Here is a 23,996-nt window from a genome sequence, read left to right on the forward strand (position 1 = left end):
GTTCCAGGTCACAGTGGGGTACGTAGCGGCCTCCGGGCCCGAGGGCAGCAGGAATCCGGGCGGAGGAGCTCCCGATCGCTCTCGTCGTCCTAGCTTCAGCCGCAAAAACACCAGATGCGCCGGGCGCTGACCTGCGGGGGAGTCCGGAGTCCTCCAAGTGCCCCCCAGGGGTGGGGGAGCGGCCTCGGCTGCGCTCTCGGCTCCGGCAGCGCAACGCGGAAGTACCACCTTCGTCGCCGCTTCACTTCATCGCGCCCTGACGTTGGGTGCGAGTTCAGGGGAGGGGAGTGGGCGAGACAACAACACGCCTCCGCCGCCTCCTCCTCCTTCTCAGCGTCGACGTCGTCCTCCTGTAGTGGCGGCGACACACGGCGGGCGCCTCGGAAGTGGCCTGGGCCTGACAACAACTCCCGGCCTAAGGCCTCGCGCACTCTGCTGCCCGCAGGGACGGGCGGCGGGGCGGGGCGGGGCGAGGCGGGGGCGACCCGGCTGCGGCTCACGGTTGGGGCAGCGAGTGTGCGGGGTTGGGCGGGGGGCTGTTTCCGGGGAGATGGGGGCGGGGGGGGGGCGTTTCTGAGTCTGTGCCGGTGGGTAGGGGCCCTGACTTTCTTCTTCCTCTGCCGCCGCGAGCAGAGGTGGCGGTGCTGCCCTTTTCCTCCGCTCCCCCCCTCCACGAGGAGGCTCCTGGAGTGCGCGGCCGGCCCGGCTCGCTCCTCCCCTTCCCTCTCCGCTCTTCGTCAGGAGGAGGGAGGACGACGGGACTTGCTGGTTGGGCCCTAACCTCCGCAACCCCTCCTTCTAGCCTCACTCTTTCGGCCTTTCCCCTCGGCCCTGACGCAAGGCCGAGAGCGCGCACGTATGCCGCGCTCCGAGAAAGCCGAAGGTGAGTGGTGTCAGGGGCAAAGGAGGCGGGAACAAAATTACCGCGCACGGACGTGCTCGCTTCCGCCAAGAGGCTGGCTCCGGGCCGGAAGTGACGTAACGTAGAGAGACAGCTTCACTTCCGGTGAGGGTGGGACTGTGTGTGGAGAAGGGTTAAAGAAAGAAGATTCCTGTGCCGCCTACTGCTGTCGCTGGAGAAGCGCAGTAATGGCACGTCGGTCGTGCCTGTTGCTTGCATCCAGCGCGTACTGCCGGCTCCGGATCACCGCAGGCGCCGTACCGCCTGCTTGTTGAAAGGTCATGGCGAGAGCGAGAATCTAAAGATTCAGGAATACGCCTTTAATGGCTTTTTGGGCAGGGTAGTCACCCCGTAGTCTACCCTCAGACAAGCTCGGGAGTTGGAACGCTGCGACAAGGGAAGAGAGGGCGCCCTGCAAAAGAGGGTGGAGGTGGCATTAGCTTAAACTATGTCATGTACGCCCAAGTTCCAGGCCCCGTCTTAACGTAAAAACAGTTGTAAATCAGAGTGTGGAATTTTAATAGTGCTGAAGTTAAAAAAACAAATACGAGGAATAACGAAATGTCAAGAGGGTCTCAGAATTATTACCAACGGCCTTGAAGTCAAAACACTCAACTGCTCAAATGAGAGTTGGCATCTTGTCTCTACACCCTGTTTCATCTTAACTATCTAAATCTGTGGGTCTGCAAAACATAACTATTTAGTGATCTCAGGTCTCATTGCATTACCAGCCTTGTTCTTCAGTTATGGCCTGGGCACTTAAGATAATGAGATTAAAACTTAAATGACTTACTGTTTGGGGGTTTTTTTTAATTGGAGTATACAGTTGATTCACACTGTTGTGATAGTTTCTGGTGTATAGCAAAGTGAATCCTGTATACATATATCCATTTTTAAGAATTCTTTTTCCTCACAGGTGTTTACAGAGTATTGAGTAGAGTTCCCTGTGCTATATCTTACTGGCTTTTATTATGGTTGCAAAGAAAAGCTGAGTACTGCGTTGTGGCCACATGTAGTCACCCCTTCTCAAGTTTATTTGTTCAGTCCTTCAGTTTGTTCTTGGTTCTTGAACACTTGATATCCGGCTTTCATTCATGCTTTAGTGTAAATAATTTTAATTGATTTGACATCTCCTAACACTGTATCTGCGGAGAAGGCAATGGCACCCCACTCCAGTACTCTTGCCTGGAAATTCCCATGGACGGAGGAGCCTGGTGGGCTGCAGTCCATGGGATCGCTAAGAGTCGGACACGACTGAGCGACTTCACTTTCACTTTTCACTTTCATGCACTGGAGAAGGAAATGGCAACCCACTCCAGTGTTCTTGCCTGGAGAATCCCAGGGACGGTGGAGCCTGATGGGCTGCCGTCTGTGGGGTCGCACAGAGTCGGACACGACTGAAGCGACTTAGCAGCAGCAGCAGCAGCAACACTGTATCTGAGTCTAGACTGATCTAAGATAAAATCAGACTTAACCTAAAAGAAAGTACAAAAGGTGTTTGCTGAAGGGTAGGTAATCTTGAAATCGGTTCATTTCCCAAGAGACCACACAGTAGGACCTACCATGCAGCCAGAAGGATGTGGTAAGTACATTGGGCAACTGAATAGTAAGGAGCAAGGCGCCTAAAAACATTTCTCTGTGGCAGTATTGCTGAATGAATTTCCTGAAGCCTAAACTAGTTAGCAAGCAGCTTTTTCCAAAAACTAGGACCAGCCTGCGCTATCATCCTACTTTGAAAGCCCTGGAATAATAGAAATAGGAGAGCAAAACAGGTTTATCTAGCAGTTCCTCATATGCAACAAATTTCATGTAAGAATATCATCTTCTATTCTATACTTGCAAAGAAAACTTGTTCCATAGAAAATGACTAGCTTCCAATCTAGGTTGCAAACAGAAAACATGTACTAAAATATTTTTAGTATTATTCTGCCACCCTGTATGTTTCTGCGAAGATTCCATCTTGGGCAGGGGTGGGGGTGAGGGGAAATGGGGAGAAGACTAAGCAGTGAAGCACTTTGGGCTCCCCAAAGAGAGTTACTCTCATGCTTTGAAATGCTAATGATTAACAGGGTTCAAACTCCCAAAAAATGAGAAAGACCTTTAAATTACAAGTCATATGTTTCTACAAGCTTTTCTACTGACCTTCATTGTGAAGAGACTTGCAATTGCCACCTGAGACTATATTTTAGCCTTTTACTGTTTGTGTGTTATGTCAGTTATGTTATGGTTTTTAAAAGAGAAAAGGAGGTGGTAAGTTTTTTTGTGTGTTTTCTTTGTTTACCTAATAGCTCATATCATACCATATCAACTGTTCTTAAAGTGTGGCCTGAAACTAAAACTTTTTCAGTGAATCATGCAATCAAAACTATGTTCATAATAAGACATGGTTTGTCTTTATTATTCTCATTTTTTCACAAATTCACCATGGAGTCTTCCAGAGGCAACATGACATGTGATGATACCATCATTCTGATGGCTAATGGAATGTGTGTCATATATTTTCTAGAATGTCCTTAAGTATTAGGTTTCTGAAATGTGTGAACATTTGAAATATCTGCCCAACTTAGTGAAACAATATTTTCCAACTGAATAATGGATGATGTTACAAAATCACAAGTTAAAGATTCATTCAAAGTGCAGAACAGACTGCACTTTAATGTAAAGGTATAAAAAGTTAATTGATATGATTTCAGATCTCAATTTATAATAAACCTTTAAGGAACTACTGTGGAGTTTTGGTGTAGTATCAAAGAATAACCATAATTATCTAGAAAAGCTATTAAAATACGCCCTCACTTTTCCACAGTGTATCTTATTCATACTCTTCTACCATCAGATCAGATCAGATCAGTCGCTCAGTCGTGTCTGACTCTTTGCAACCCCATGAAGCGCAGCACGCCAGGCCTCCCTGTCCATCACCAACTCCCGGAGTTCACTCAGACTCACGTCCATCGAGTCAGTGATGCCATCCAGCCATCCCATCCTCTGTCGTCCCCTTCTCCTCCTGCCCCCAATCCCTCCCAGCATCAGAGTCTTTTCCAATGAGTCAACTCCTCGCATGAGCTGGCCAAAGTACTGGAGTTTCAGCTTTCGCATCATTCCTTCCAAAGAAATCCCAGGGCTGATCTCCTTCAGAATGGGCTGGTTGCATCTCCTTGCAGTCCAAGGGACTCTCAAGAGTATTCTCCAACACCACAGTTGAAAAGCATCAATTCTTCGGCGCTCAGCCTTCTTCACAGTCCAACTCTCACATCCATACATGACCACAGGAAAAACCATAGCTTTGACTGGACGAACCTTTGTTGGCAAAGGAATGTCTCTGCTTTTGAATGTGCTATCTAGGTTGGTCATAACTTTCCTTCCAAGGAGTAAGCGCCTTTTAATTTCATGGCTGCAGTCACCATCTGTAGTAATTTTGGAGCCCAGAAAAATAAAGTCTGACACTGTTTCCACTGTTTCCCCATCTATTCCCCATGAAGTGATGGGACCGGATGCCATGATCTTCGTTTTCTGAATGTTGACCTTGAAGCCAACTTTTTCACTCTCCACTTTCACTTTCATCAAGAGGCTTTTTAGTTCCTCTTCACTTTCTGCCATAAGGGTGGTGTCATCTGCATATCTGAGGTTATTGATATTTCTCCCGGCAATCTTGATTCCAGCTCGTGTTTCTTCCAGTCCAGCGTTTCTCATGATGTACTCTGCATAGAAGTTAAATAAGCAGGGTGACAATATACAGCCTTGACGAACTCCTTTTCCTATTTGGAACCAGTCTGTTGTTCCATGTCCAGTTCTAAGTGTTGCTTCCTGACCTGCATACAAATTTCTCAAGAGGCAGATCAGGTGGTCTGATATTCCTATCTCTTTCAGAATTTTCCACAGTTTATTGTGATCCACACAGTCAAAGGCTTTGGCATAGTCAATAAAGCAGAAATAGAGGTTTTTCTGGAACTCTCTTGCTTTTTCCATGATCCAGCGGATGTTGGCAATTTGATCTCTGGTTCCTCTGCCTTTTCTAAAACCAGCTTGCACATCAGGAAGTTCACGGTTCACGTATTGCTGAAGCCTGGCTTGGAGAATTTTGAGCATTACTTTACTAGCGTGTGAGATGAGTGCAATTGTGCGGTAGTTTGAGCATTCTTTGGCATTGCCTTTCTTTGGGATTGGAATGAAAACTGACCTCTTCCAGTCCTGTGGCCACTGCTGACTTTTCCAAATTTGCTGGCATATTGAGTGCAGCACTTTCACAGCATCATCTTTTAGGATTTGAAATAGCTCAACTGGAATTCCATCACCTCCACTAGCTTTGTTCTTAGTGACGCTTTCTAAGGCCCGCTTGACTTCACATTCCAGGATGTCTGGCTCTAGGTCAGTGATCACACCATCGTGATTATCTGGGTCGTGAAGATCTTTTTTGTACAATCCTTCTGTGTATTCTTGCCATCTCTTCTTAATATCTTCTGCTTCTGTTAGGTCCATACCATTTCTGTCCTTTATCGAGCTCATCTTTGCATGAAATGTTCCTTTGGTATCTCTGATTTTCTTGAAAAGATCCCTAGTCTTTCCCATTCTGTTGTTTTCCTCTATTTCTTTGCATTGATCGCTGAAGAAGGCTTTCTTATGTCTTCTTGCTATTCTTTGGAACTCTGCATTCAGATGCTTATATCTTTCCTTTTCTCCTTTGCTTTTCGCTTCTCTTCTTTTCACAGCTATTTGTAAGGCCTCCCCAGACAGCCATTTTGCTTTTTTGCATTTCTTTTCTATGGGAATGGTCTACCATAACATAATGCAACAAATTCAACTCTATTAAACCAGTCAAAAAAGAGATCTGTAGAAAGGCAAAACATGAACCCTCTAACAGTTTTTCTTTTATAAAGATAGTTTCTTTCATTTAAATATGTTAGTTGTTTTAATATATGATGAAATTATCTTAAATGAAAAAAATAATTTTTGGCCACGTGGAGTGGCTTGAGGGATCCTAGTTCTTTGATCAAGGATCCAGTCCAGGCTGTTGACAGTGAAAGTGTGGAGTCCTAAGCACTGTACTGCCAGGGAATTCCCTAAATGAATATTTTTAAATTGCCTCCATTTTTATTTCTAATATCAATAGATATAACTCATATAAATCAAAGCTTTTTTGTGGTGCTCAAAAAATTTTTTAAGTGTAAAGGGATCTTCAGATCAAAACCTTTGAGAAATGTTACACAAAATCATTAAAATTCCAGTTCTTCCATTCATGCTTCTGATGGTACAAACAGTTCACAGACAGGTCATGCACTGTAATTCCAGAATCTTCCTTATAACTAAGAATTTCTGCAGTGTCTTTCAACATTGCTCCTCCTTTAGAGAGGCTGGATGTTTAATTTTCAATTGGGTTTTTCTAAGTCTTGAAAACTTAACCTCTCTTTATTTCAGCCCACTATCCTTTATCATAAAAGAAGAATATCAAGCTTAGTATTGTTAGAGAAAAGCAAAGCCAAAACAATAAAACTTTTCAATTCAATAGTAAAATAAAATATTGGCTAGTATCTCCTGAATACTTACTGTGTGTCAGGCTTTGTGCTAAGTGCTTTATATTTATTTTCTCATTTAATTCTCTCAACTGCATCTAAAGGGCTTCCCAAGTGGCACAGTGGTAAAGAATCCACCTGCCAATGCAAGAGACTTGGGTTCAGTCCCTTGGCAGGGAAGATCCCATGCAGTAGGAAATGGCAGTCAGCTCCAGTATTCTTGCCTGGAAAATTGCACGGACAGAGAAGATTGGCAGGCTACAGTCCATGGGGTCTCAAAGAATCCGACACAACTAAGCAACTGAGCATGCACACTCACACCTGCATTTAAAAATAGGATGACCATAGTCCTCAGCCCGCCTGGTGTGGTCCTTGTTTGTGCCACTTGTACAAGCATAATTATTAATACTATCCCCCTTCCATTATGGGGCTGCCCTGGTGGCTCAGACGGTAAAGCGTCTGCCTGCAATGTGGGAGAACAGGGTTCAGTCCCTGGGTCAGGAAGATCCTCTGGAGAAGGAAATGGCAACCCACTCCAGTACTCTTGTCTGGAAAATTCCATGGATGGAGGAGCCTGGTAGGCTACAGTCAACTTCACTCACTCCAGAATATAAATTTTTCAAGTTTGAACATAAATTATCTGATCACCTTTCCCATATAAAGTACTATCAACAGTTTACAAATTAGGAAAACAAGGCATAGAGAGATTGAGTGTCTTGCCCAAAGTATACTGCTAGTTAATATGGATCTGGGATCCTAAAGAATAATGAGCTGTTCCACAATGATATCAGTGCTCCTGAGATTTTTGTTGATCCCAACTATAGTAATATATTTGAGAATAAAAGAAAATAACACATAAAATCTTATGATAAAATTTTAAGTTCAGTTTCAGTAGTAAAACACTAATGTGATACATGTGTTCTTCCCACCCTCATCTTTTACACGGTTCACAGGCCCACACTTTGCAGAAAAGCAGTGCTGCTTTTGTGTGTGTGTGTGCGCGTGTGTGTTGGAGGTGGTAGGGGAGCAGTTCTTGCTGGTTCAATAAAGCTGAAGGATACCTATTTATAAAACAGGAATGGTGGGTGAAACTAAGAGGCCTTCCTGATAGGGATTCTCCCTGATCATAAGGAAAGAACACTAGTTTTGATGGCTGTATAAGTGTGCTTGGCTTAAAACTACATCTCCCAGCACTTCTTGCAGATGAAGGACGTGACCATACTATACAGTCTTGGCCGATGAAATCTAAGTGGAAGTTGTTGGATGAGATTTCTGAGAATACTTTCTTAAAATGGAAAGCCGATTTAGCTGATCTTGCCTTTTATTTTGCTTTACAACTGGATCTCAAATGCAATACTAGAGCTTGAGCAACCATCTTGTAACTACAAAGGAACAAGCACGTGTTAAGGATGGCTGGATTAAGGAAAGAGAAAGACCTGCCTCTCTGAGGACATTGTGATTTCAGTTCAGTTGCTCAATTGTGTCCAACTCATTGCAACCCTATGGACTACAATACACCAGGCTTCCCTGTCCATCACCAGCTCTCAGAGCTTACTCTAACTCACGTCCATTGAGTCGGTGATGCCATCCAACCATCTCGTCCTCTGTCGTCCCCTTCTCCTCCTGCCCTCAATTTTTGCCAGCATCAGGGTTTTTTTCAATAAGTTAGTTCTTTGCATGAGGTGGCCACAATATTGCAGCTTCAGCATCAGTCCTTCCAATGAATATTGAGAATTGATTTCCTTATGATTGACTGGTTTGATCTCCTTGCAGTCCAGGGACTCTCAAGAGTCTCCAACACCACAATTCAAAAGCATCACTTCTTTGGTGCTCATTTTTCCTTATGGTCCAATTCTTACATCCATACATGACTACTGGAAAAACATAGCTTTGACTAAATGGACCTTTGTTGGCAAAGTAATATCTCTGCTTTTTAATATGCTGTCTAGGTTTGTCATAGCTTTTCTTCCAAGGAGCAAGTGTCTTTTAATTTTATGGCTGCAGTCACCATCTGCAGTGATTTTGGAGCCCAAGAAAATAAAGTCTCACCGTTTCCACTGTTTCCCCATCTATTTGCCGTGAAGTGATGGGACTGGATGCCATGATCTTAGTTTTCGGAATGTTGAGTTTTAAGCCAACTTTTTCACTCTCCACTTTCACTTTCGTCAAGAGGCTCTTGTTCCTCTTTGCTTTCTGCCATAAGGGTGGTGTCATCTGCATATCTGAGGTTATTGATATTTGTCCTGGCAATCTTGATTCCAGGTTGTGCTTCATCCAGCCTGGCATTTCACATGATGTATTCTGCATATAAGTTAAATAAGCAGGGTGACAATATTCAGCCTTGACATATTCCTTTTCCTATTTGGAATCAGTCTGTTGTTCCATGTCCAGTTCTAACTGTTGCTTCTTGACCTGCATACAGATTGCTCAGGAGGCAGGTCAGGTGGTCTGGTATTCCCATCTCGAAAAATTTGGCGTAGTTTGTTGTGATCCACACAGTCAAAGGCTTTGGCATAGTCAATAAAGCAGAAGTAGATGGTTTTTATGGAACTCTCTTGCTTTTTCAATGATCCAACAGATGTTGGCAATTTGATCTCTGGTTCCCCTGCCTTTTCTAAATCCAGCTTGAACATCTGGAAATTCACAGTTCACATACTGTTGAAACCTGGCTTAGAGAATTTTGAGCATTATTTTGCTAGTGTCTGAGATGAGTGCAATTGTGCAGTAGTTTGAGCATTCTTTGTCTTTGCCTTTCTTGGGATTGGAATGAAAACTGACCTTTTCCAGTCCTGTGGCCACTGCTGAGTTTTCCAAATTTGCTGACATAGTGAGTGCGGCACTTTCACAGCATCATCTTTTAGGATTTGAAATAGCTCCACTGGAATTCCATCACCTCCACTAACTTTCTTCATAGTGATGCTTCCTAAGACCCACTTGAGTTCACATTCCAGGATGTCTGGCTCTAAGTGAATGATCACACCATGGTGGTTATCTGGATCAGGAAGATCTTTTTTGTATAATTCTGTGTATTTTTGCCACCTCTTAGTATCTTCTGCTTCTCTTAGGTCCATACCATTTCTGTCTTTAACTGAGCCTGTCTTTGCATGAAATGTTCCTTGGTATCTCTAATTTTCTTGAAGAGCTCTCTGGTCTTTCCCATTCTATTGTTTTCCTTATTTCTTTGCATTGGTCACTGAGGAAGACTTTCTCATCTCTCCTTACTAGTCTTTGGAACTCTGCGTTCAAATGGGTATATCTTTTTTTCCTTTGCCTTTAGTGTCTCTTCTTTTCTCAGGTATTTTTAAGGCCTCCTCAGACAACCATTTTGCCCCTTTGCATTTCTTTTTCTTGGGGATGGTCTTGATCACTACCTACAGTACAATGTCATGAACCTCCATCCATAGTTCTTCAGGCACTCTATCAGATCTAATCCCTTGAATCTGTTTGTCACTTCCACTGTATAATCGTAAGAGATTTGATTTAGGTCATACTGAATGGTCTAGTGGTTTTCCCTACTTTATTCAATTTAAGTCTGAATTTGGCAATAAGGAGTTCATGATCTGAGTCACCATCAGCTCCTGGTCTTGTTTTTGCTGACTGTGTATAGTTTCTCCATCTTTGGATGCAAAGAATATAATCAATCTGATTTTGGTATTGACCATCTGGTGATGTCCATGTGTAGAGTCTTCTCCTGTGTTGTTGAAAGAGAGTGTTTACTATGACCAGTGCATTCTCTTGGCAAAATTCTATGAGCCTTTCACCTGCTTCATTTTGTACTGCAAGGCCAAAGTTGCCTGTTCTCCAGGTATCTCTTAACTTCCTACTTTTGGATCTGCCAAGTAAACCCTGGACCAATAAAGACATAAAACTGGTAATATGATTATGCCACTATTTTTTCCAGTTTCATTACAGATAAACTAAATTCCTAAATATTACAAGGGCTTCTCTGGTGGCTCAGATCATAAGGAATCTGGCTGCAGTGCAGGAGACCCCAGTTTGATCCCTGGGTCACAACGGTGCCCTTGAGAAGGTAATGGCAAGCCACTCCAGTATTCTTGCCTGGAGAATTCCATGGACAGAGGAGCCTGGTAGGCTACAGTCCATGGGGTCGCACAGAGTCAGACACAACTGAGCACACACACATAAATATTACAATGTACCCCATGCTCCCATTCCACTTCAATGATGAGTATCATTAATGACAGCGTTCTTTCCTGCTCATCCTAAACATAGCCTCAGAATCCATCTCAACATAAGTGTCTAAAACCCACATCACCAGCAGCTCAGCCTTGAGAAACATATGGGCCAAGTGTGCTTCTGCAACCAAGTGTGGTTCACCAGAAAGCCAAATGATCATGCACTGCTTATTCCAAATGAGAGGATTTTGAGGCTACCGTGTCTCCTTTCTTTGAGAGGCCAGCATCCTTTTCTCTGGTCCCAGCGCCAGATTTTTGGCACCCCAGACTATGGGGACCCTCACTTGACTATGCTGAACCCTTCAGTCTCTTTCTGTGAGGGTAAAGCTTTTCCTTCATGTCTATCACCATTCTGGGCTTTCCCGTACCTTCAAATTGAGGTGCCTTCCCAGGAATGGAAGTCAAAGGAAAAGAAAGAGTTAGGGGGACACTTTGGAGTCTCTACCAGGGTTTTGGGGATTAAGTTCTCATTCACTCTGAAAGGAACTGGCAATACAGAGGGTGTGGGGACAGGGAGTTTGGGGGAACTGGCTGGAGGGAAGGTGAAGGTCAGTGATGCTCCTGATTATAATCCCCACATCATTCATCACTTTGTTTTTAAATAAAGCATGGGACATAGACATACACAAAGCAATATATACCAGAATAAATGAAAATATTAGTGCTTAACCACAGGACTTCCCTTGTGGTCCAGTGGTTAAGACCTCCTGCTTCTACTGCAGGGGGCACAGGTTTCATCCATGGTCGGGAACTAAGATCCTGCTGCATGCTGTGTGGCAAAGCCAAAAAAATTCTACAAAAGAAAGAAAACAAAATACAACACGAAATTTGCAATAAAACTTAAGGTCAATTTCACTAGTGAAACTCTGATGCAATGTGTCACTCCCGAGCTCATCTTTCTGACAGTTTCGGAAGCCTATAACCTCTGAATCGGAAATGATACCAGTAATGAAATTATTTTTCATGCTTGTTCTGAGGCAATTTTTCCTATTTGTAGCATTGCTTGGTCAAAAAATTCAGGATTCACAACCTGACACAAAACTACACATGTTAGTTATGGTGTATTAGTTATGCCTTAGTTATAGAGACAGATGAATACATTGAATTATGTCAAGATTTAGAGTATATATAATTTACTGGAATCAATATTTTGTTAATGTTTAATTTCACAAGAATACTTATGTACTCTTCAGTTCAGTTCAGTTCAGTTGCTAAGTCATGTCCAACTCTTTGTGACCCCATGAATTGCAGCACTCCAGGCCTCCCTGTCCATCACCAACTCCCGGAGTTCACTCAAACTCCCGTCCATCGAGTCGGTGATCCCACCCAACCATCTCATCCTCTGTCGTCCCCTTCTCCTCCTGCCCCCAATCCCTCCAAGCATCAGAGTCTTTTCCAGTGAGTCAACTCTTTGCGTGAGGTGGCCAAAGTACTGGAGTTTCAGCTTCAGCATCAGTCCTTCCAAAGAACACCCAGGACTGATCTTCTTTAGAATGGACTGGTTGCATCTCCTTGCAGTCCAAGGGACTCTTAAGAGTCTTCTCCAACACCACAGTTCAAAAGCATCAATTCTTCAGCGCTCAGCTTTCTTTATAGTCCAACTCTCACATCCATACATGGCCACAGGAAAAACCATAGCCTTGACTAGACGGACCTTTTTGGCAAAGTAATGTCTCTGCTTTTGAATATGCTATCTAGGTTGGTCATAATTTTCCTTCCAAGGAGTAAGCGTCTTTTAATTTCATGGCTGCAGTCACCATCTGCAGTGATTTTGGAGCCTGTCTGACACTGTTTCCACTGTTTCCCCATCTATTTCCCATAAAGTGATGGGACCAGATGCCATGATCTTCGTTTTCTGAATGCTGAACTTGAAGCCAACTTTTTCACTCTCCACTTTCACTTTCACCAAGAAGCTTTTTAGTTCCTCTTCACTTTCTGCCATAAGGATGGTGTCATCTGCATATCTGAGGTTATTGATATTTCTCCCGGCAATCTTGATTCCAGCTTGTGCTTCCAGCCCGGCGTTTCTCATGATGTACTCTGCATAGAAGTTAAATAAGCAGGGTGACAATATACAGCCTTGACATACTCCTTTTCCTATTTGGAACCTGTCTGTTGTTCCATGTCCAGCTCTAACTGTTGCTTCCTGACCTGCATATAGGTTTCTCAAGAGGCAGGTCAGGTGGTCTGGTATTCCCATCTCTTTCAGAATTTTCCACAGTTTATTGTGATCCACACAGTCAAAAGCTTTGGCATAGTCAATAAAGCAGAAATAGATGTTTTTCTGGAACTCTCTTGCTTTTTCGATGATCCAGTGGATGTTGGCAATTTGATCTCTGGTTCCTCTGCCTTTTCTAAAACCAGCTTGAACATCTGGAAGTTCACAGTTCACGTATTGCTGAAGTCTGGCTTAGAGAATTTTGAGCATTACTTTACTAGCGTGTGAGATGAGTGCAATTGTGTGGTAGTTTGAGCATTCTTTGGCATTGCCTTTCTTTAGGAGATAGATATTCAGGAATATTTGGAAGTATGACTACAGAACAATACTTTAAATTTCTAATTACATCTACTAAGACTTGACAGAGAAAGCATAAACAAGTAAACCATTTATGTAGTGTTCAAAGTTCTCATTAGTAAGGTCATTATAGCCTTAAAATACGCTATTGGTGATACAGATCAAAGGAAATAACTTCTACTAGAACTTTTTAACTGACCACATGAATCTTATTTTGTGTTCATAGTACTGCAATAAAATTATTAGAATCTAGTAAAATTATTAGGATCAATTGATTCATCCTTTTATTTATGATCAGATGGTTTTCAACAAGGGTGCCAAGACAATTTGATGGGGAAGAATAGTCCATTCAACAAATGGTTATGATGAAGGAGATTATTGTTGATTGATGAAAACAACCGTTCAGCCCCCTCCCCATTTCCCTTTTCCCCATTATCAGAATATAAATAATAGCAAAGAAAAAAAATGGTGCTTGAACAACTTGATAGCCACATGCAAAAGAATGAAGCTGACCCCAACCTCATGCAATGTACAGAAATTAGCTCAGAATGGATCAGGGGCCTAATATAATAGCTAAAATAAAAAACTCTGAGAAGTAAACATAGTGTTAGTCATAGTGTTAGTCACTCAGTCATGCCAGACTCTTTGCGACCTCATGGACTGCAGCCCACCAGGCTCCTCTGTCCATGAGATTTTCCAGGCAAGGATACTGGAGTGGGTTTCCATTTCCTTCTCCAGGGGATCTTCCCAACCCGGGGATCGAACCCAGGTCACCTGCACTGCAGGCAGAGTCTTTACCGAGTGAGCTACAAGGGAAGCCCCTATATTTCTTTGAGCCCCTTTTTTTGGAGGGGGGCAAGACTACTGGAGTGGGTTGCCATTCCCTTCTCCAGGAGATCTTTCCGACCCAGGAATTGAACCCGGGTCTCCCGCACTGTAGGCAGACGCTTTACCGTCTGAGCCACCAGGGAAGTAAACATAGGAATAAATATTTGCAACCTTGGGTTACACAAAACCTCAGATGAGACATCAAAAGCACAATTGACAAAAGGAAAAATAGATGAATTGGACTCATCAAAATTAAAAAGCTTGTGTTGTTTCGAATGGCACCATCAAGAAAATAAAAAAGACAGCACATATATCTTCACAAATTATTTATACAGTAAGGGATTTGTATGTAGGATATATAAAGAACTTCTGCAACTCAATAATGGAAAGATAAATAGCCCAATTTTAAAATGGTTAAAGGATCTGAATAGATATTTCTCAAAAGAAGACATACAAATGGCCACAAAAGAAAGTTGAAATAATGCTCAATAACATTTAGCCATTAAGGAGATTTGGGCTTTTCCAGGTAGCTCAGTGGTAAAGAATCTGCCTGCTAGGAAGGCGATGAGGGTTCTATCCCTGGGTCAGGAAGATCCCCTGGAGAAGAACATGGCAACCCAATCCAGTATTCTTGCCTGGGAAATCCCATGAACAGAGAAGACTGGCGGGCTACAGTTCGTGGGGTCGCAAAGAGTTGGACACAACTTAGCATCTAAACAACAACAACAAAAATTAAGGAAATTTATATAAAAAAACACAATGAGATACCACTTTAAAACACCAGGATGGGCACTCTTTCCTCCCTGCTTCCAAGAAAAGAAGGAACAATGGTCGTGCCAGAAAGGGCCGAGGCTACAAGCAGCCTTTCACTGCACTAACTGTGCCCGATGTGTGCCTGAAGATAGGCCAGTAAGAAGTTAGCCATTCAGAAAATCTTAGAGGCCACTACTGTCAGGGACACTTCTGAAGCAAGTGTTTTCAATGCCTATGTGCTTTCCAAGCTGTATGTGAAACTACATTACTGTGTGAGTTGTGCCATTCACAGTAAGGTAGTTAGGAATCCTTCTGGGGAAGCCAGAAAGGACTGCACACCTCCACCTCAATTTAGACCTGCGGGTGCTGCCCCATGCCCTCCACCAAAACCCTTGTAAAGAGGCAAGTCCTTAAAGACTGAAGAAATACTGTTCTCTGAAAAGACAATAAAATGGAAAATATACTATGAAGAAAACAAAACAGGGTGGCTATAATCAATAGACAAGTTTTGGAAAACAGCACCAGACTGCAATATACTGAGACTTCTGCTTAAAACTCTTCAGTTGCTTGCAACTGCATCCCAACTGCGTCTAGGAAAAAGTGCTAACACCATCAGAGGTTCACATTACTCTGAATGATTCGAGTCCCACTTATAGTTCCAGACTTATCCGCTCAAACTCTGCACTTTAGTCATCTGGAGCTTCTTTTCAGTTCTTTGAAAGTCCTGTTCGTCTCTCAATGCTGGGCCTTCACACGGGCTGGTCACACTATATGAAGCACTTACCCCCGCCCCCCCAATTCCTACCTCTCAACTAGGTCTAATTTTTACATTTTCAAACCTAAATTTACATAGTCAAATATCATTTGAACTTTCCTCTGACACCCCCCACCACTACCATCACTAAAGTTGGAATAAATTTTCCTTTTTTATATTCCCAATGAATAATGTCCTTCTTCATCAAGCATGTACTACAGTCTTCTCTTTCTTGGCCTGTATCCTTCAATAGACTGTAGGTTGTAGCACAATAGAAACAATGTCTCTTCATCGTCATATCAAGCCTCCCACAATATTTGGTACCTGCAAATTTCTTAATAGATAGTGGGAAAATTAATGAATAGATTTTTTTTTTTAAAGATCTTTTGATGTGGACCATCTTAAACTCTTTATTGAATTTGTTACAACATTGCTTCTCTTTTATGTTTGTTTGTTGTTGTTTTTTTTTTTTTGGCCCCTGAGGCGTGTAGGATCTTCGCTCCCTGGATCAGGGATCACACCCACACCTCCTGTCATTGGAAGATGAAGTCTTAACCCCTGGACCACCACAGAAATCCCTAAAGAATGGATTGATTTTGCTGATTCATCAATTAAAATACTTCTGTTGAAAGTAACAGCTACTATAACAATCTTAAAGGAATTTATTGGAAGGGTAAAAAGGGCTCATGAATTGACAAGAAGTTGTAATACCAGTCTTGAAAAATGGGTAAAGAGCTGGGTAACTCCAGCAGCCAAGAAGGTGGAAAATGTTAGCAATGAATAGCCCAGTAACTGAAAGGGACAGAGTCACCTTATTTAATACGACCCTGTTGCTGCCTCTTTAGGATTCCATCTCAAATTCTCTTGGAGATAATTTCCCCACTGCTGGGAATTGCCCCCTCATCTCTGTGTCACTTGATCAATATTTACATTTCTGGAAAAGCGATCATTGGCTAATGATCATGTGCCATGCCCCGGCTGCTGAAGATGAGGAATATCAGGTCAGGGCCTGTCACACGTCCAGAGAGGGAATGAGGGCATGCCTTTCACTAGGACAGTAGGGAATTCCCTCACACAGGAAGAAGGGTTGGATACAGTGAAGCCAAGAAAGTACAGCTGTCTGCTACAGCTGTCTAGAACTAAAGCAAAATATGTGTTTCCACACAGAATAGTTTGTTTTGGTGCCATGTGTGTATTTAGGGCCTCTAGAGTGGCTTAGAAAGTAATAAAAACACATGAATTGAGTGTGATGTTTTTAGAGAAACATAATCTTTATCCTGTAGTCAAGTGGAATATTCAGTAATTCAGATATGGTTATGCGAGAAGTTTTACTTAATGAAGTGCTCAGTTAAGGATAGAAAAAGAAATTACAAAATAAACATTTAAAACATCAACTGAAAAGCACTTAAAGTACTTTTAGTTGCACCAGGCAAAAGTTATACAGGGCTCCCATCTCAATTACAGCACAGAATTCTGCCTTTCTGTGAAAATAGCAATCGACCTAGAAATCCAAAAGGCTTTGAAAATCACTCAATAAATTTTTAAATGTCTGTAGGAGTCTTGGGGAAACCTTGTGGTAATTAATGTTTGTCAAGAATGCAACAGGAATTCAGGGTCATAGAGACAAGATGAAGGGTTTTTCTCAGATATAGAAGAAATAAACCATCGAAGAAAAAAAATGTCCAGTGTAAAACCTCAAAAAGCAGGAGTGAAAAAGAAATATGCATCCACAGAAAATCCTGCACATCAATGTTTATACAGCTTTATTCATAATTCTCAAAATTTGGAAGCAACCAAGATGCTTTTCAGTAAGTAAGTGGATTAACAGTGGTACATACTGACAATGGACTATTACTCAGCAATAAAAAGGAATTGAATTACCAAGTCACACACACACACAAACATGGAGGAAACTTAGGTATGTATTGCAAAGTGAAATAAGTCAATTTGAAAAGGCTCACAATACTTATTTCAACTGTATGACATTCTGGAAAAGGCAAAACCAGAAAGAGTAAAAAGATAAGGGGTTCAGAGCAAGGGAGGGAATCATAAGTGGAGCAAAAAGATATTTTTAAGGCAGTGAAATTTGTTTTATATGATATTGTAAAGGTAGATACCTATCATTATACATTGGTCAAAATCCATATAATATATATATATATATATATATATATAATATATATGTATAACAAGAAGAGTAAACCCTAATATAAACTTTAGTTGGATTTTAGTTAATAAAAATGTATCCATATTGGCTCATTAATTGTAACAAATGTACTGCACTAATATAAGATGTTAATAGAAGAAACTGGGCATGGGGTATATATGAGAACTTTAAGCTCAAGTTTCCTACAACTGCTTTTTATTTATTTTTTAAAAGTATATTAATTTTTTCAAGACTGATGCATGTACAATTATAATTTTGAAATACTATAAACTTCTTAGCTGGATTTATCATCAGTTCAGTTCAGTTCAGTCGTTCAGTCGTGTCCGACTCTTTGCGACCCCATGATTCGCAGCATGCCAGGCCTCCCTGTCCATCACCAACTCCCAGAGTTCACTCAGACTCACGTCCATCAAGTCAGTGATGCCATCCAGCCATCTCATCCTCTGTCATCCCCTTCTCCTCCTGCCCCCAATCCCTCCCAGCATCAGAGTCTTTTCCAATAAGTCAACTCTTCGCATGAGGTGGCCAAAGTACTAGAGTTTCAGCTTTAGCATCAGTCCTTCCAATGAACACCCAGGGCTGATCTCCTTTAGGATGGACTGGTTGGATCTCCTTGCAGTCCAAGGGACTCTCAAGAGTCTTCTCCCACACCACAGTTCGAAAGCATCAATTCTTCAGTGCTAAGTTTTCTTTGTAGTCCAACTCTCACATCCATACATGACCACAGGAAAAACCATAGCCTACGTCCAAGGAGCGGTGGCTTCGCGGGCACAGGAGGGCCTAGAGGAGCTATCCCATGTTGAAGGTCAAGAAGGGCGGCGGTGAGGAGATACCCCTCATCCAAGGTAAGGAGCATCGGCTGCGCTTTGCTGGAGCAGCCGTGAAGAAATACCCCACGCCCAAGGTAAGAGAAACCCAAGTAAGACGATAGGTGTTACAAGAGGGCATTTATCATAGTATCTACCAAATTAATAAAGACTGGTATTTTCTTCACAAGTGGTAGGTGAAATACTCACTAAGGAATAAAATGAAGTAGATGGACATAAATACACAAGTAACTATTCACTGACTATACATTAGCCAGCCTCCAAGATGATCCCCAATGATCTTCATCTCCTTTTATTGTTGTTTTAAGCCCGTAAATTTCGTAGTATTCTTTATGCAGTAATAGACAATGGATACACTGACTTTCAATGAGGATTCAATCAATGGATGCACATCAAGAAGTAAAAGTCTTGAGGATAAATGAACAACTTTGGATTTACAGGACTTTGGAGAGGTTTTGACTTAGGTATAGGAAGTTTACAGAAGGGAGGAATCATTCTGTAATGATTTCAAGGTCTATAGGGAACCAACCACTCCTGCCCACTCCCTGAAACACAAAACACATAAATGTTGGCAGCTAGCTGGGTGGGTGGTGGTGTGTAATATATATATATATATATATAAAACACATATATAGTATATTATATATTATACTACATATAATATATAAGTATATTATATAATAGTATATTGTAAAAAATAGTATATTGTATATTTATATTACATATATATAGTAACAAATGTATAACATATATTAAGCACCATACAAAATAAAACAAAAACAAGTTTTTTGCAAAAACAAGTTACCTCCTACCTGTTTGAAATCAGTCTCTACCTTCACCAGCCCAGGCAACTAGCTATAAATTAATTTTCATGTTGTAGAATTTCTGATGAATTGAATCATACATAGGGTATGTGGTTTTCTCTTGCTTAGCATAATGTTTTTGAGATTCATCAAGTTGTAGCTCGTATCAGTAATTCATTTCCTTTTCTTGCTGAGCAGTACTCCATTGTATGGATATACCACATGCCACCTGTGGTTGGACATTCCAGTTGTTTGCAGTTTGGGACTACTATGAATAAGACTTGGGCTTCCTTGATGGCTCAGAGGTTGAAGCGTCTGTCTGAAATGCGGGAGACCTGGATTTGATCTCTGGATTGGGAAGATCCCTTGGAGAAGGAAATGGCAACCCACTCCAGTATTCTTGTCTGGAGAATCCCATGGACAGAGGGGCCTGGTGGGCTACAGTCCAGGGGGTCACAAAGAGTCGGACACAACTGAGCAACTTCACTCACTTGATGAATAAGACTGCTATAAGGCTCTTGAACAAGTCTTCCCTGGTGACTCAAACTGTAAATAGTCTGCCTGCAGTGTGGGAGATCTGGGTTCAACCCCTGGGTCGGGAAGATCCCCTGGAGAAGGAAACAGCAACCCACTCCAGTATTGTTGCCTGGAGAATTCCATGGACGGAGGAGCCTGGCAAGCTACAGTCCATGGTGTCTCAAAGAGTCGGACATGACTGAGCAACTAACACACACACATATAAGGTTCATGTGGCCACCACTAAAGTATCATACAAAATAGTGTTGCTGTCCTAAAAAGATCCCCTCTGCTTCACTCTATTCAACAATTTCTTGCTCCCCTTAAACTTCTGGCAATTGCTACAGTTTTACTTTTCCAGATTATAATTGAAATTATACAGTATTTAGTCTTTTCAGACAGGCATTTCTCACTTAGCAATGTGTATTTAAAATTGATCTGCGTCTTTTCATGGCTCAATAGCTCTTTTCTGTTTTTCACTGAAAAGTATCCCACTGCACAGATGTACCACAGTTTCGTTGTCCTTTCACCTATTGAAGGATATCTTGGTTGTTCCCAGTTTGGGTTGATTATGAACAAAGCTGATGATACAGTCATTTGTGTGCAGGTTTCTATGTAGACATAAAATTTCAGTCAGTTGGGTAAATACTTGGGAGTGCAACTGCTGAATCATATGCTAAGATTATGTTTAGACTATTTTTAACTTCGTAAGAAACTGCCACAGTGTACCATTTTCCATTCCCATTGGTAGTAAATGAGAGTTCCTATTCTCTGCATCCTCTCCAGCAACACATCCGACAATGGATATGTAGTGGTATCTCATTGTTTTATTTATGTATCTATTTATCTTTGGCTATGCTGGGTCTTCATTGCTGTGCGGGCTTTTCTCTTGTCGTGACAAGCAGGGGCTTACTCTCTAGTTGCGGTGCTCAGGCTTCACGTTGCAGTGGATACCTTGTTGTACAGCATGGGTTCCAGGTGCTCAGCAGCACAGGGGCTCAGGAGTTATGGCTCCCGGGCTCCAGAGTTCAGGCTCAATAGTTGTGGCGCACGGGCCTAGCTGTTCTGTGGCATGTGGGATCTTCCCGGATCAGGGATTTTCAAACCCATGTCTCCTGCACTGACAGATTCTTTACTGCTGAGCCACTAAGGAAGCCCTCATTGAGGTTTTAATTTGAAGTTCCCTAATGACCAATGCTATGGAGCATTTTTCATATGCTTATTTGATATGTGTGTATCTTCTTTGATGTCTTCTTTTTATATCTGTTCCTGTTATTTTAAATTTATGCTATCTCTTTTCACTTTTGTATCTGTTTAGCTAGTAGCTTGTCATTTTTTTTTCATCTTTTACAGAGTTAACTTTTAGCTTTTCATTTATGTTTCTCCACTTTCTATTTCACTGACTTCTACTTTTATCTTTACTAGGTCTTTCCTCCAACTTACTTTGAGTTTAATTTACTCTTTACTAGCTTCTTAAAGACAAAGCAAGATTATTGATTTTAGATCTTATTTTTTTTCTTCACAGAATTTTAAAAATTGAAGAATAGTTGGTATACAATGTTGTGTTAGTTTCAGGTGTACAACAAAGCGGTTCAGTTATTCACTATCTTTTTTTTAAAAAATGTACAGATTATGCAGGTAATTAGGCTCTGATCATATATCTTTTGGGCTTCCCAGCTGGTGCAGGGGTAAAGAATCCACTTGAGAAGCAGGAGACCTGGGTTTGATCCCTGGGTTGGGAAGATCCCCTGGAGAAGAAAACAGCAACCCACTTTAGTATTCTTGCCTGGGAAATCCCATGGACCGAGGAGCCTGGCAGGTCTACAGTCCATGGAGTCTCAAAAGGTCAGACATGACTTAGCGACTAAACAACAATATGTATGTTGTGATTACTAGCTTCTGATTTAATTCCATTGTGGTCAAATAACATGCTCACTATGATTTCCATATACATAAATTTGTCCAATCTTATCTTGTGGTTCAATATATGGCCTATTCTACTGATTAGTCAGCTTCTGTTCAGTTCTGTTCAGTTCCTTCAGTTCAGTTGCTCAGTCGTGTCCGACTCTCTGCAACCCCATGAATTGCAGCACGCCAGGCCTCCCTGTCCATCACCAACTCCCAGAGTTCACTCAAACTCACGTACATCGAGTCGGTGATGCCTTCCAGCCATCTCATCCTCTGTCACCCCCTTCTCCTCCTGCCCCCAATCCCTCCCGGCATCAGTCTTTTCCAATGAGTCAACTCTTCGTATGAGGTGGCCAAAGTACTGGAGTTTCAGCTTTAGCATCATTCCTTCCAAAGAAATCCCAGGGCTGATCTCCTTCAGAATGGACTGGTTGGATCTCCTTGCAGTCCAAGGGACTCTCAAGAGTCTTCTCCAACACCACAGTTCAAAAGCATCAATTCTTCAGCGCTCAGCTTTCTTCATAGTCCAACTTTCACATCAATACATGACTACTGGAAAAACCATAGCCTAAGCTTAAAAAATATGTATTCTTCTGTTGTTGAGGATAGTGTTCTTTAATAAGAAAAAAGTGTTCTATGAGTGACAACAGGTCAGTTAAATTTTCTTATAGTTCTACATTCTTACATATCTGCTACTTAATCTATCAGTTACTGAGCTGAGTGAAATCTACTGCAATTGTGGATTTTTCATTTCTTTTTTAATTCTACCAACTTTTGCTTCATGTATTTTGAAATGCTGTTTTTAATTGCATACACACTGAGAAATTATATCTTCCTGATGAGTTTAACCCCCACTCTTTTTTGTCATACTGAGTTTTTCTCCTGGCTAGTGAGGTTGTATTTTCACCTTCTCTTGTCTAGTAATTTTGACTAGAAGTTGAGTTTTTGAATGTTATTATTTTTTTTAATTTATTTATTTATGTGGCTATACTGGATCTTAGTTGCAGCATGGGGGATCTAGTTCCCTGGCCAGGTATCAAGCCGGGGCTCATTGCATTGGGAGCACAGAGTCTTAGCCGCAAGACCACCAGGGAAGTCCCTTGAATATTTGGAATTTTTGTCTCATTTAATGAGTATTAAATTTGCTTGTCAGGCAATTAAGTTACTTGGGAATCAGCTTGATCATGTCAAGACCTACTTGTAAGCTTTGTTAAGGTAGATTTAAAGTAACTTTTATTGTAATGCTTATTTAAACCCAAGTAATAACGCATAACACTTTTGGTTCTCTATTGAATGCCCCAGGTTTTTTTTTTTTATATGTTTTCTTCACTCTAGTTAGTAGGAGATCAATTGTCTCTTAGCGCTGTGTGAACTCTAAGATTTGTTTAGCTCACAGCTCCTAGTTTTTGTTCTTTACCCAGCCTCGTATAGTTTCATTTTACATACGTTTAGATGATTATTCTGCCAAATAATCAAGGAAATCCCTAGGCAGAGTTTCTGATCTCCTTCTTTACATATCTCCCTTCTCTTTTGTGTTTCACCCCAGATGGCAGCCACCTCAGTCTTCCAAGTCCTTATTTCTGGATTCCTGGCTCATCAACACAGTGAGATCTCCCAGTGATGTATTGATTTCTCCTCCTGATATTATTGTCCAGGAGTTACCCCCAAAGAGAATGCTGCCACAATCAAAAGGTATACCTTATTGGTTTTCTTTCTGAAAGAAAGGCTGAAAATAAATGGCTTTCGATATTTATTTCAAATGTTTTGTCCAGTTTTCTAGTTATTTATAGCAGATGGCAAATCCCATACCAGTAACCCCATCATGAGTGGAAGCAGAAGTCTATTGCCTCATTTTAAATATGAATAGAGACATCCTAATGGTCCAGTGGTTAAGACTCCACACTTCCAGTGCAGGGGACACAGGTTCAACCCCTGATTGGGCAACTAAGATCCTATGTGCCATGTGGCCAAAAAAATAAAATAAATAAATGTGAATGAATCAGCAGACATCTGAGGGCAATAGAACATAAGGTATACTTCAAATTTTAGAATGTAATATGAATGCTATAACATTGAATATACATGTATAAGGTGAAAGTGTTAGTCGTGTCCAACTCTTTTGCAACCCCATGGACTGTAGACCACCAGGCTCCTCTGTCCATGGGATTTTTCAGGCAAGACAACTGGAGTGGGTTGCCATTTCCTTCTCCAGGGGATCTTCTGGAACCCAGGTCTCCTGCATGGCAGGCAGATTCTTTACCATCTAAGCCACAGTGAAATTACTTTGTTGGGGTTGCTGTAATGAAGTACCACAAACTGAT

The 23,996-nt window shown here is 41.7% G+C and overlaps 1 protein-coding gene and 1 pseudogene across 1 annotated transcript; both read left to right on the forward strand.

The window, feature by feature from the left end:
* Window positions 1–114: 114 nt before the first annotated feature.
* LOC139182586 (zinc finger X-linked protein ZXDB-like) lies at window positions 115–23,435 on the forward strand. Its single transcript, XM_070787130.1, has 3 exons — window positions 115–386; window positions 446–883; window positions 23,222–23,435. The coding sequence occupies exons 1-3, from the start codon at window positions 115–117 to the stop codon at window positions 23,391–23,393; spliced, it is 882 nt and encodes a 293-aa protein (XP_070643231.1). The 3' UTR covers window positions 23,394–23,435.
* Window positions 1,090–17,560, forward strand: LOC139182647 (small ribosomal subunit protein eS26-like; annotated as a pseudogene).
* Window positions 23,436–23,996: the final 561 nt, after the last annotated feature.

This window comes from Bos indicus, chromosome 4 (assembly GCF_029378745.1).
Source record: "Bos indicus isolate NIAB-ARS_2022 breed Sahiwal x Tharparkar chromosome 4, NIAB-ARS_B.indTharparkar_mat_pri_1.0, whole genome shotgun sequence".
Classification (NCBI taxonomy): Eukaryota; Metazoa; Chordata; class Mammalia; order Artiodactyla; family Bovidae; genus Bos; species Bos indicus.

Bases quoted from the DNA above. Each gene is read 5' to 3' on its own strand.
- LOC139182586 (XM_070787130.1), top strand. From the start codon at position 115: ATGCGCCGGGCGCTGACCTGCGGGGGAGTCCGGAGTCCTCCAAGTGCC. The intron at 387-445 runs GTGGCCTGGGCC...TGCTGCCCGCAG, and splicing joins ACACGGCGGGCGCCTCGGAA to GGACGGGCGGCGGGGCGGGG. The intron at 884-23,221 runs GTGAGTGGTGTC...GTTTCACCCCAG, and splicing joins GCGCTCCGAGAAAGCCGAAG to ATGGCAGCCACCTCAGTCTT.